Below are 12690 nucleotides of genomic sequence, written 5' to 3' on the forward strand. Positions count from 1 at the left end.
GACCTAGGCACTCTGCATATACATTACAGTGACATAGCTTGGTCCTCTTGTGGGACTCCTAACAGTGGGAACAGGGGCTGTCTCTGACACTTTTACTGGCTTTTGGGATCCTATTCCTCATTTTGGGTCACCTTGCCCTGCCTTGATACATGGAGAGGTGCTTAGTCTTACTGCAACTTGATATACCATGTTTTGTTTATACTCATGGGAGACCTTCCCTGTCCTAAAGAGGAACTGAGGAGGAGTGGATTGAGGGGTGGGACCAGAAAGGAGGTGGTGGAGAGGAGGGACTGGAAGGAGAGGAGGCAGGGGAAACTGCTACTGTGATGTTAAACAAACAAACAAACAAATAAAAAGAAGTAAACCAAAACTTGTAAAAACTTGAGAAAACCAAAACTTGTACTGAGGACCCCTCCTCAGGCTTACAGAAACAGTAAACAACTACTGTAGGGGAGTCTTTGACCAGGTAAGCTGCCCAGAGGAGCTGTTCAGGCCTGTCAATTTCCTGATACACAGAGCTCTAGGGGATCTGCTTTTAGAGAGTTAACCATGTTAGGACAAGCTTTTCCATAAGGCAACTGCCTTTGATTCATCCCCGATACTGTAAGTAACCCCTCACTCATACTTCTATTTTTTTTTTCAATATTTTATTCAAGTTTTATTTTAAGTGATGTTAATTACAGCATTTGAAGGGGAGGAGCTAATTCCACACAAAATAGAAGACTCTATAATGTACCCATTAAACTGCTAAAAAATAGAGTGGTGAGGCTCTAACAGAGGTCACTTTAGATCCCTAGTGTTGTCATGGTGTGACTGCAATCACCTGCACAGCTTAAAGCTGGAGATCCCGGAAGCAGTTTCATACTCTGGTGCGATGGCAAAAAAGAGAGAGAGAGAGAGAGAGAGAGAGAGAGAGAGAGAGAGAGAGAGAGAGAGAGAGAGAGAGAGAGAGAGAGAGAGGAAGAAAGAAAGAGAAAAACACACCACAAGAAAGAATTAAGTCCTGAATGACTGGCTCCATCACGCCCACCCTCTCCACCCTAAAATGGCACAAAAGAAATAGCTAACCAGAAGAGTACTTTTGGTGTAAAACAGGTAACTGATGGGCTAGGATGGGAAGAGGGCACGGAGATCTGTCTAAAACAGTCCCTTTCACACAGGTGTGTGCATGCTTCTCAGCAGCTAGGATCGGGACACCAGTGCTCAGGAAGTCACAATTTCATCTGTGGACTCTACAGATTGACAAAGAACCCGCACACCCCCAGCTTCCACCTGGGGCCTGACATCTCTAGAGGGGCTCCTCCCCAACCCACGTCTACAGCTAAAAGGACCCTTTCAGGAATGGGGTTTTTGCTGTACCTCTGAAATGGTAAACACCTTAAAGCCGAGTCATCCTTAGCCTGGAGATCTAACGTGGTATTTGTCAATTCTCGCATCCCCAACATACAACATTAAAAGGTACACTAAATTCTGAAGGTAGCTATACTGCAAAATAGTTTAAAATTAACGATTGTACAATATTCATTTATGCTTGAAATTCCAGTCCTAGACCAAGCTTGTGGCCACCCGCATTGACGTTCTTGCCATCCAGCAGAGCTGACAGGGTCAGTTTGATACCTGGCTTTAGGGTCTGAGTGTACCCTAAGCCGATCAGGCTAGAGTTGTTCACTTTGGCCGAAAAGCAGGCATCAGGGTCGACCTGATACTTGGCTGCTATTCCAAAGCGAGTGTTAACTGTTTCCTGCTGTCCAGGCGAGATTAACAGCAGTCTCCAACTTCTTGTTCACCTTCTGATAAATGGAGCCACCAAACTCTGTCCCATCGTTCACATTAGTATGAAGCTGGAATTCGTCTGTCTTGTAGCCAACGGCAAAGTTGCTCTGGGTCACTCGGGACTTCGCAGTCTCAAAATTCATCTGGTAGCCAGCCAGCCAGCCCTCATAGCCAAGCACCAGAGCGCCGCGAATCGAGGGCCCGGCGATGTCAAAGTCCACATCACAGCCCAGGTTGATATGCTTCCTCTTGTACCCTGTCTTGATTTTAGCATTTTTTTTTTCCCAGTGTTAGGTGAGAAGGATGAATCAAAGGTCAGCTTCAGTCCACGCGCAAGCTGGTCTTCCACGGTGATCTCGGTACCCAGGGTGTTGTCTGTGTTCCACTTCTCTGTAAATGTCAGCCCGTACTCAGTCCATCTGTACTTGGTTTCCAGGCTGCCGTTCACTTTGGTGGTCTCTGTGTTGGCGGAGCCTGAGCTGGTAAATTCCAATCCATTCTCAGACTTCGTTTTCAAATCAAGTTTTATTAAGCCAAAGCCGAAGCCCTTGGTGAAGACATCCCTGGCAGACTTGCCAAGATCAACATATGTGGGAGGCACAGCCATCTTCTCGGAGGCGGTGACGGCGGGAGCAGCGGCGGCTACGGCGGGGGCTGCGGCGAGCAGGCTGGGAGAGCAGGCCATACTTCTATTTTAACCCCAGGAAAAACCTAATCGGTTCACCAAGCTGGACTTCTCTGGCATGGTTACTTTAGTCTATCCTCAGCTCCCTTCCTGGGATGAGTTGATGTTTTGGTGATATATCCCACCAACAAAAAAGCCTCACATACAGCAGCCTCTTGTACATGAATGGGCATCTTTGGAAAGCTTTCTTCTTTGACAGTGGTTCTCAATATTCCTAATGCTGTGACCCTATAATACAGTTCCTCATGTTGTGGTGATCCCCAACCATAAAATTATTTTGCTGCTAATTCATAACTGTAGTTTTGCTACTGTGAGGAATAGCCATGTAAATATCTTATATACAGGACACCTGAAAAGGTCATATAACCTTTCAATGGGGTCATAACCCACAGGTTAAGAAATATTGTTCTGCGATTTTATTGAAAATATGTTCCATGTCTTTGACCTGAACTTATTCTTCTTTTACACCCATAATTTGTAAATTTTTGTCTTTTCATATTGTCCCTGAGTTCTTGAACTTTACATTCATGAGTTTGTAAACTTATCATCTTATCATTTTCTTTGAGTGTATGGTCCAGTTCCTCACCTTGTCTTCAGTCTCTGATATTCTGTTCTATATGAGTCATTCTGTAGGCCGGGCTTTCCACTGAGGTTTATATTGTTATTATTATTATCATTATTATTATTATTATTATTATTATTATTATTATTATTATTAAACTTTTTGAAATTGTGATTTCCAGGTTAATTTTAGTTTAGATTTTAATTAGTATTTCTATCTCTTTATTGAATTCAATTTTCATACCTAAGATTTCCCTCATTATTTCATCCAGCCATTTTTATGTTTTCTTGGACATAAATCCCAAGTTTAATTCTAGTCTGTTCAGTTTTTGTCTTCTCTTTGAATACTTTGAACTCTTTGAGTATGCTTATAATTGTCCTTTTGAATTCTGCGCCTTCAGTTTGTCTAAGTTCTTATTTTGGGGAACAATTAATACAGAACTGTTGATGTTTAGAGAGACATAGTCTTGTTTTTTATCCTGCTGCTTGTGTTTTTTTTTTTTTAGTGGAGCCTGGGCATCTGGAATTGGATTGTTGATTGTGTTTTGATCCCACCAGTTTATAGTTTCCAGGAGAGATGGCTGTTCACATTTTGGGGAGCTCTGAGAGAGACAGAGATAAGTGGAGTGGGATTCTTACTGGGTAACATAAGTACCTGGAGAGTGTCCTGAGTCAGGACAGTGAACTTGGCAGTTAGGGAGGGTCCTAATATGAGGAGCTAGTGAGACTATTTCTGTTGTTTGGGTTAGTTTTAAACATTCGGTGACTGAAGAGGATCTTAGGTAGGGTGAGTGGAGGTGAGGGTGAAGTTGGTTGGGGTGTTTTACTGGGGGCTGGACACACGGGCTAGTTTACCACCAGTGCATTCTATGAGGTGAGGTTCCAGGGAGTAGGTGGTCTGGGGAGGAGCAAGGAGAGGGACCTAGCTGTTGTGAAGTAGTGAGAGAGCCAGGCATATTAGTTTTGTTTATAAATCTAAATTCCTCACATGAAAGGAAATTATGTCATATTTTTCTTCCCAGGTTGCAGTTATTTTACTTAACAGGATAAATTTAAGTTCCATCCATTTTCCACAAGTGAGATAATTTGTCTTGTGCAATGGAGGCAGGGGGATCAATAGTTAAAGATCAGCCTGAGCAATACAATGAGTTTGAGGCCAGCCTGGGCTAAATGAGACCCTGCCTTAAAACAATAACAATAAAATATTATTACTTTGGAATCTGCATTAATCTTATAATATTAAACTATCTAAATATTTCTTGACACTATTAGTCTACCTTCTGAGACCAAAATAATTCATTTACCAGGTATCAAGAATTATGTAGAAAACTTCAGACAAAAACCAATCAGCTGACTAACTATCTCTAGTCAAACACAAATTCTGTCAATATTTATAAGTTTCTGTAAACTTTATCTTACAAAATGAAGAAATAAGTCATATGCTGTATTTAGATTTCTAGAGAGTAAAGAAAAGATAAAAATCTGACAGCCTCTAAATGCAATGTGGTATTCTGGATTGAAACTTGGATCAGAAAAAGAATACAAGTTGAAAACCAATGTAATTAAATATAGTTTAGAGTTTAACAAATAATAAGTAATCCATTTTTATTTCTTTGTTTTGACAAATATCCATAATATAAAATTACTATTAGAAAAAAATAGATGGAGGACACTTGGGGACTCTGTGTGCTATCTTTTGCAACACTTCTGTAAGTAAAAATTACTTCAATATAAAACAGTTTTTAAAGCCACTGACTTCAACACAATCCCAAATGTTTTGTTGATTTCATGCCAAGTCCTCAAATAATTCTTAAAATCTTGTAAGTGATATTTAGTGTTTCTAGTTTTTCATATGCTGCTGAGTCCTTCAGGATGACTTTTTCATTCACCATCAATAACTTGATTATTATGATTATACATTTGATCTAATTTCATCTGGATATTTTAATTCACATGTTCATTTTAAAACCTCCATTAATTTTATGCTTGGCATTTTAAAATGTTTAAGATATATGACTATCTTCTCTTTTAACTTAATTTTTTTTAATTGATTCCTTGGGAATTTCACATCATGTACCCCAATCTCACTCATTTCTCAGTCCTTCCATCTCTGCCTTCCACCTCTGTAACCTTCTCCCAAAAGCAAATTAAAAAATTAAAAATAAAAACAAACAAACAAAACAACATAAAGCAAAACATCTCCCTAACCCCTCTGGGCAAAGGCCTGCTCTTCTATTAAATGCATAGACCTCTCATAACCGTCATAGCTGTCTTGTCCCCAGCTCTGCCCTGTGTATGCTATGCCCCTTCTTTCCTGCCTCTCCATTACACACTCGTTTGTTGTAGTGCTTTTAGGAACTGCAGTGTGTCATAGAGTATATCCTTATGCCCAAAGAGCTTTGCTTGCAAATGTTCATTGGTCTGCAAATTCATTCTTGCAAATGAGTTCTTGGTCTTTCAAGGCCTCTGGCTTCTGCTAGAATATCAATTCTGAACCCTCACCTAGACTTCTGTTGCCCTGAGTCATTGAGGTCCTGTGGTTATGGTTCCTCCAGCTCTCCCTCATCCACTCTACTGGGGCCTGTTCTCTCATACCCACCCCAATGAAGACTTTTTTTTTTTCTGTGCCACAAACAAGGGTTCTTCATCCCTTCTGGAAGTCATTAGTCAAATGCAATTAGGTTAAGTCCAGAATGTGAATGGGAGAAGAGATGTTTTATGCCTTGTGACCCTTTTCTCAGACTCAGTGTATGAGTCACAAAATATTCTCAAAGAACTTAGCCTAGTTAATTTTCAAAATTGAACACTCCTTGTGCATGCAAGAGCAAATATCTTTAAAGTCTGGTTGAGGCAAAATTGAACAGCATTAGTCACCTATCTGAAGATTCCTACACCTACAAGGGTCATTTTCCCTATGTGTCACTAATATCTTCAGCTGTCTTTTGCAAATAATTACTCTTGGTTGTCTCTACATTCTTAAATTGAACACAACATGGAGCCCATGATAGAAACAGAAAATGAAAAGCAAGAAAGCCAAGTATAAGTGGCTGGAGATATTATTCAGATGCAATATTTTTAGGAGGTTTCTCATAACAGATACAATGATTTTTATGAGATCAGCTATGGCTTTTCAGGGCCATATCACTCCAAGTATCACAAGGTCATTGAATCTCTCTCTCTCTCTCTCTCTCTCTCTCTCTCTCTCTCTCTCTCTCTCTCTCTCCCCCTCCCTCCCTCTCTCTCTCTCTGTGCATGTGTGTGTGTGCCTGTGTGTGCGTGTGTGTGTGTGTGTGTGTGTGTGTGTGTGTGTGTGTGTTATGTGATCATAAAATAATATGATTCCCTGTGGTTTTTCAAACAGCCTTCATGTTATTCATACCTCCTCCCTCCCTTCCTGTATTGCTTTTCCTCCCCCATCCTCTACTAAGCCCCTTGATTGTTCCTATTTCCTACTACATAGCACCTGTATCTTGCTATTCTCCTCCACATACCTTCATCTCCTAACCCCCATAGGCCCTGTTCACTTTGCCGGTTTCTGTGGTTACTCCAGTGTGGGAAGGTAAGGAAGCCCTAAGTACACATGTAAAGTGCAGATGAAGTCCTAAGTCAATGCGTACTGTTTGACAATAGCACAACAGACATCAAGGATTTAATGTATCAGATTCATGGGAATGAAAAAGCCTTCTCCCCTGGGGTGGAAGCTCAGAGGGATAGCAAACCCTTCCTCTGGTCCAAATTCGACTGTGGACAGGCTGTGCAAGTACAAATGGTTATAAATCATTGATCAGTGTGTACAAAAACTAGCAGCTGCAGCTTCCTCCTTCCAGACATTTATAGCCAGAGATTGCTCGACTACAGGAACCTCTTACCTAGACTAGCTAGGTCCTTTTCCACTATGCTGTTCATAGTAAGGATGATGGGTTCCAGGCTGTTTCACAGTTGGTGCTACTGCGTCAGAGTGCACATGGTCTGCCTGACCCCAGCTTTTCTGTAAATGTGTTTGTGTGTCTGTCTTTCTTCATTTCCTCACCACCCCAGCCAGGGTTCCAGGACCTCCCCCCAATAGATTATAGCACTCCAGATTATATACTCACATCTAAAGATTCAGAGATAGGAACTACAAAATAAAAAGCACATGTAACATTTATTTTTCTGGGCTGGAATTACCTCACTCAGTATAATGTTTTCTAGTTCCATTCATTTACCTGTAAATTATTTCATGATTTCCTTTTTCTTTACAGATTAATAGAATTCCATTGTGTTTATGTACTACATTTTCATTGTTCATTCATCAGTTGAAGAACATTTAAGTTATTTCTATTTGCTAGCTACTGTGACTAGAGTGACAACGTAGGTCTAATGCTTCAAACAGAGATGAAAATATTTCAAGATTCAGCATGCAAATTGAGTATTTAAAAATGGCACAGCTGGCTGGGCGTTAGTGGCGCATGCCTTTAATCCCAGCACTCCGGAGGCAGAGCCAGGCAGATCTCTGTGAGTTCGAGGCCAGCCTGGTCTACACAGAGAGATTCAGGACAGGCACCAAAGCTACACAGAGAAACCCTGTCTCAAAAAACCTAAAAAATAAAAAATAAAAAAAAAATGACACATCTCAGGAAATTAGGACAATAATGGAATACTCTAACTTTGAACCACTTGAAGTGGGATAAAATTTCTACAAGGAGTCTTGTAGTCTGGCTTATGAGGCTATGAGACTTGGGGGCCATAGAGGACCACATGAAGTGCTGTCCAAGCATAGGAATTGTGTAACATAACCACCCATTGCTTCTTGAGACAAAGGATGTATAATCTGAGACAGTATGAATGAAGTCATTCCCTGAAGGACTGGGTCACATGAGTTATTAGGGATGCCTGATTATTATTGGCTGAGATATTCCCAAGAATATCAGGGACTGAAAGACAATAAAAGAGAGATAGGCATTACTAAATAAACTGGGGCGTGATGGAGATGGTGTTTTAAACCTAATTCACTGGGATTTATATAACTGTGCTCATAAAAAGAAAGGCACTAATTCAAAAGGGACTTTGGGATGGGATAGTGTTTTAATGGCTTTGCAGAGTCCCATGAGAGGATGTGATCTTTGTAAGGCAAGGAAATCATTGGCTGATTTTAGTGGTATTGTCTTGTATGTAAATCAGGTTGATAAGGAGCTAAAACATTCAATATGAGAATTTTAAAGGGAAAGTAGACAAAAATTTCTTTCTAGGTTATTCCACATACATGAGAAATGATTTGTATTATTTTGGAGTTCCTAGAAGATAAAAGGGGTGTTAATGGTGAATAGAATAAGACCTTATCCTCAGATGGGTACCTGATCCTCCTGGAGAGGATTCTGTGTGAACATTTCTCTGAAAGTATAGTGGAGGTAGAAACTCTACATGCAGTCTGGAACCCTTCAGCAGCAGCCAGGTGTAGCTAGTGGCAAAGCAATGACCACAGCAGTGGATCAGAACCTGTCAGACCTAGGGAGCTGGTTTCATTAGCAAGTGTATAAACATGAACATGGCCTCACTTTTCCTTGGCCCAAAATCCCATCAGAATTTGAGGAGAAGAAACACAACATGGTCCAGCAACAATACTCTATATGAGAAAGTAGTGAGCTCATAGGAAATGACTTCATATTACCGAGAGTTAAATGGGATGGTGTTCCATATTTGTAAACAGTATCCAACATTGATCTTTTGATAAAAAATATAATACAAGTGATAGGATCATTTTATGCTGTCTCGTACATTGTAATATTTCTTGTTTTAGTATTCCCTTCCTTGTCAAAGACATTTTCCTCTGAATTGATTCACTTCTTGAACAGAAGAGGAAGGTTCCTAAGACTTAGGAGTCAGCAAGTCTTTTAAGGATCAGGAAACTCTTAAAACTTCTAGGGCTCTTAAAACTGCCACCCGTGGTTATATAATCAGTGTACAATTTGGGAGTAAGATGGACACTTTGATAGATGTGATTCCAAGTCCAGGAGGAAATTCCAGTGATAACATAGCTGTCAGGAGTCAGCACCCATGCTGTGGTGGGATTTTCAATGATGCAGCTACTTGAGTCATAAACATTTCTGTAAGTTATCAGTAAATTTATGTTTTACAAACCTACATTTGAATGGAATTGTTTCTGTGATCTGTCATCAGTGCCCCATCTGGAATGAACAGACATTTCTGCATGTATGGGATATCCCCATGAAAAGTTACAAAATAGCCATTGTGATACCAGTCTGATGGGGTGGAGAAAGAATGAAATAAAAGGGAGATGGTGAAGTAAACAACCACTGATCTCATAAAGGATTTCAATCACAACAAAAAGCTGGGTCACTATGGAATGATCAAGTGGGTGATATTTGCAGAGATCTTTCTGGATGCTCTGTTATAAGAGATTGAAGAAGAGTGAGAATTAAGGTAGGGGAAATGACCTGATGTCTGTGGAAGCCATACACATGAGAGACTGACAGAGATGATGCAGATAAGTGAAAGTAAACATATTTGAGGTATATTTTGAAGATACTTTTGGTAGGTTGAATAATGTCCCTATTTTGTGTCCATGATCTAATCTATTTAACTTGTGAGTATATTATGCTACATGGGAAACGGTACTTGGACTCTTCAATTAAGGTTCTGCACCTCTATATAGCAACAACATTTTAAATTAACTAAGTAGTCTGAAATGCTCACACAATAACTTATAAGAACAAAACTATCTTTACATAGAGAGAGAAGAGAGGATCAAGGAGCTGTTCTTTAGACATTCCAAGTGTGAAAGTATTTTCCACACTATCACTGGTTTCTGAGAGGCCTGTGGCTAAGTTCTGCAGTCTAATATAACTGAGCCAATATGGGCAGATATAGCATGTCTACTAAGTATTTCATGATGGCCTGTAAATGGTAAAGGCCAAGAACATGTCTGTTTCCAGATGTCCTTGGAGATGCATGAAGATTCTGTGATCCACGAGGAAAAGTAGATGTTTGGTTGAAATAATAAGGTATTCCAAATGTCACCTGTGCTTATAAACTGTTATTTTGAATATAACACAGCATAGGCATGAATTTGGGAGAAAATTTTGGAAAAACTTCAAATCTCCTTGTGTGGAATTAGACCTTGAGTATAAATTCAGTTTATGTGTGGAAAAATAAATGCACATTTTTTACATATGATAATTGATAAACTGACATTCAGCTCAAATAGTAAATCACTGTCATAACCTTCACAGAGGATTGGGAGAAAAATCAGGGGTATGTAGAGTAAAGCAGAGCAAATGAGCATAACTGGGAAGACAGAAAATTTTTGTAAATCTGTTTTGCTACAGATCTTGTGTATATTTCAGTAGGATGAAGAGACAGGCATTACTAGGTTAGTCTTGCTCAGAAGGCATGGACTAAACAATGAAACCACAGAGGCTCATCTGTGTATCTAAGAAGGAGATACGTGTGCTACTCCCTAATCACTTTTTGTAACCCATTCTACAGTAATTGATTATTCATTGTTTTCTTCTTAATTATATTTTTTCAAATTTTTTCATCAGACTCTCTGATCACCAAATAACATGCTATAAATTTGGCAATTATTTGACTCAGAAATGAATGATTAGCAATGTACATATTTATTTTATTCTTAAACATTTTAAAGCTAATTTTGTCTCAACTTCCTGTTTGAACAATGCAATCATTTAAATGGATTTGAGAAAAAGAACACTCTGTAATAACCTTTAGCTAAGAATACATTTATGATTTAAGGACTTAAAGTGAATTAATCTATGATTTGCCTTGAAAGTACTCTGATAGATCTCTGTTCCTTTGTCTGCATGCCTGAAAACTTAGGCTATTTTCACATTAACCTGAGATAAAGTATTAGTGTGATTAAAGAAGTTAATAATACTTTTGCAAAGCAATTGGTTTGCATTTACCCTCAAGATGAAATAGAGGACTGGAACAGCAGCTAACAAAAAATTTGAATAAGCCCAGTTAAGAAATTTTCCTTAGGAGGTTCTTCTGAGTGACACAGACAGTGAGGGGGTAGAGGTGGTATTGCATTTTTGTCTAATTTTGGAGTTTCACTTTTATTAACAATGCATAATAATTTAATATTTTTTCAGAAAGCAAGATAAAAATTTTCCGGTGACTATAACTTTCTTGTCCCTTATATTATTTATTCTATGTACAATGAAAGAATTTGTTGTGAGTTTTTACGTCTCAACTTCTTTACTGACTTCTTCAAACTTAATATTCAACAAATTCCCCTACTGTCGTCTGCTGGATTAGCCATTTAAAATCTCCTATTTTTAAATATTTTATTAAAGGTATTTGTAAAACAGCTAAGAAGTTCTTAGCACATTATCAGAAACTGTACAAAATTATGTTAAGTAGTGTTTAATGAGCATCCATACAGCATGGGATATTATAATGGCTTTATAAGAAGTATCTCCTATGGTGGTTTGAATGAGAAATGTGCCCATAAACTCATAAATCAATTTGATGTGAAGCTTATAGAACTATTAGGGCTTGGAGCCTTGCTAGAGGAAGTATGTCATGGCAGGTTGTGAGTGTTCACACCCTGTCCCCACTTCCAGTTCACTCTATCTGCTTCTTGGGTGTAGTTAATATATGACCTTTCGTCTTCCTGCTCTGTGTGTCATATTCCCTTACTACTGTGGACACTCCCTCTCTAGAAACACGAGCCAAGTAAGCTCTTCCTTCTTTAAGTTGCATCATGGCATCTATCATAGCAACATAAAAGTAACAAGTATACTTGCATTTATTCTTCATAATAATCGAATGAGGCAAATTATTTATTCTCTTATTATGTAGCATATGGGTATAATATGTATTATATTATACAATGAAATATAATTATAAATTGTACTGATATACTGAAATAATGTTATATTTACATGTTGTACACTGTTTCATAGAAAGGGAAATTTGCCTTTACTGAAATTAAGGAAATTGGTCAAAACTGAATAACCAGTGACAGCAAATGATTTAAACCAGTCTGTTTAACTGCAGAAATGGACTACTTACACTCTTAAATGACTCTCTTCAGAGCTCACCATAAATCTTGGGAGATAAGAAGCACACACACACACACACACACACACACACATACACACATATACACACTGCAGGGGCAGAGCATGGGAAAAGCACCATCTAAAATTACACTTTACAGAGTCTACAATTTATAATTAATGGACCATTTGTCATATCAAATACACCCAGCCTTCATTAGAGGATCAATTTCATAAGAATTCAGAGAATGGGATGAGAGATGAGGAAATAGTAAGAATAGCTTCCCAGAAGATCCACAGGAACAGGAAATCATGGATACTAGAAAGGAAATGATTTGGCTTACATGCCCATAGATTGAGGAGAGGTCAAAAGTATGTCCAAGAGGACAGAAAATTGGCCTTGAGATGGGAATCTGGAAGGCTCAGATATTCAATCTAGATTGAACACGGTACAACAGTGATGCTGATAGCAACATATCATCCCACTTTAATAAATGTATTGTTCTTACACGTATGTTCAGCTGAAAATAGATATTAGTATTATATTAAGAAGCCCATTAGGCTATTCCTATTAACAAGAGTGCAACAAGGGTCTGAGCTAGGGTTGGGATAATTAAGGGGAAATAGATGATGTAATAGCTGTCAATG

At 38.8% G+C, this 12690-nt stretch overlaps 1 protein-coding gene across 1 annotated transcript; it reads right to left on the minus strand.

Annotated features, from left to right (window-relative positions):
* Window positions 1-639: 639 nt before the first annotated feature.
* LOC128125048 (voltage-dependent anion-selective channel protein 1-like) lies at window positions 640-2448 on the minus strand. The gene is given in 3 exon segments (XM_052761994.1): window positions 640-1738; window positions 1740-2054; window positions 2057-2448. Coding segments are annotated over 3 exon segments (852 nt in total). The 5' UTR covers window positions 2381-2448; the 3' UTR covers window positions 640-1525.
* Between the last annotated feature and the right edge of the window lie 10242 nt (window positions 2449-12690).

Source organism: Peromyscus californicus, unplaced genomic scaffold (assembly GCF_007827085.1).
Source record: "Peromyscus californicus insignis strain IS unplaced genomic scaffold, ASM782708v3 Scaffold_4__1_contigs__length_199733344, whole genome shotgun sequence".
Taxonomy (NCBI): Eukaryota; Metazoa; Chordata; class Mammalia; order Rodentia; family Cricetidae; genus Peromyscus; species Peromyscus californicus.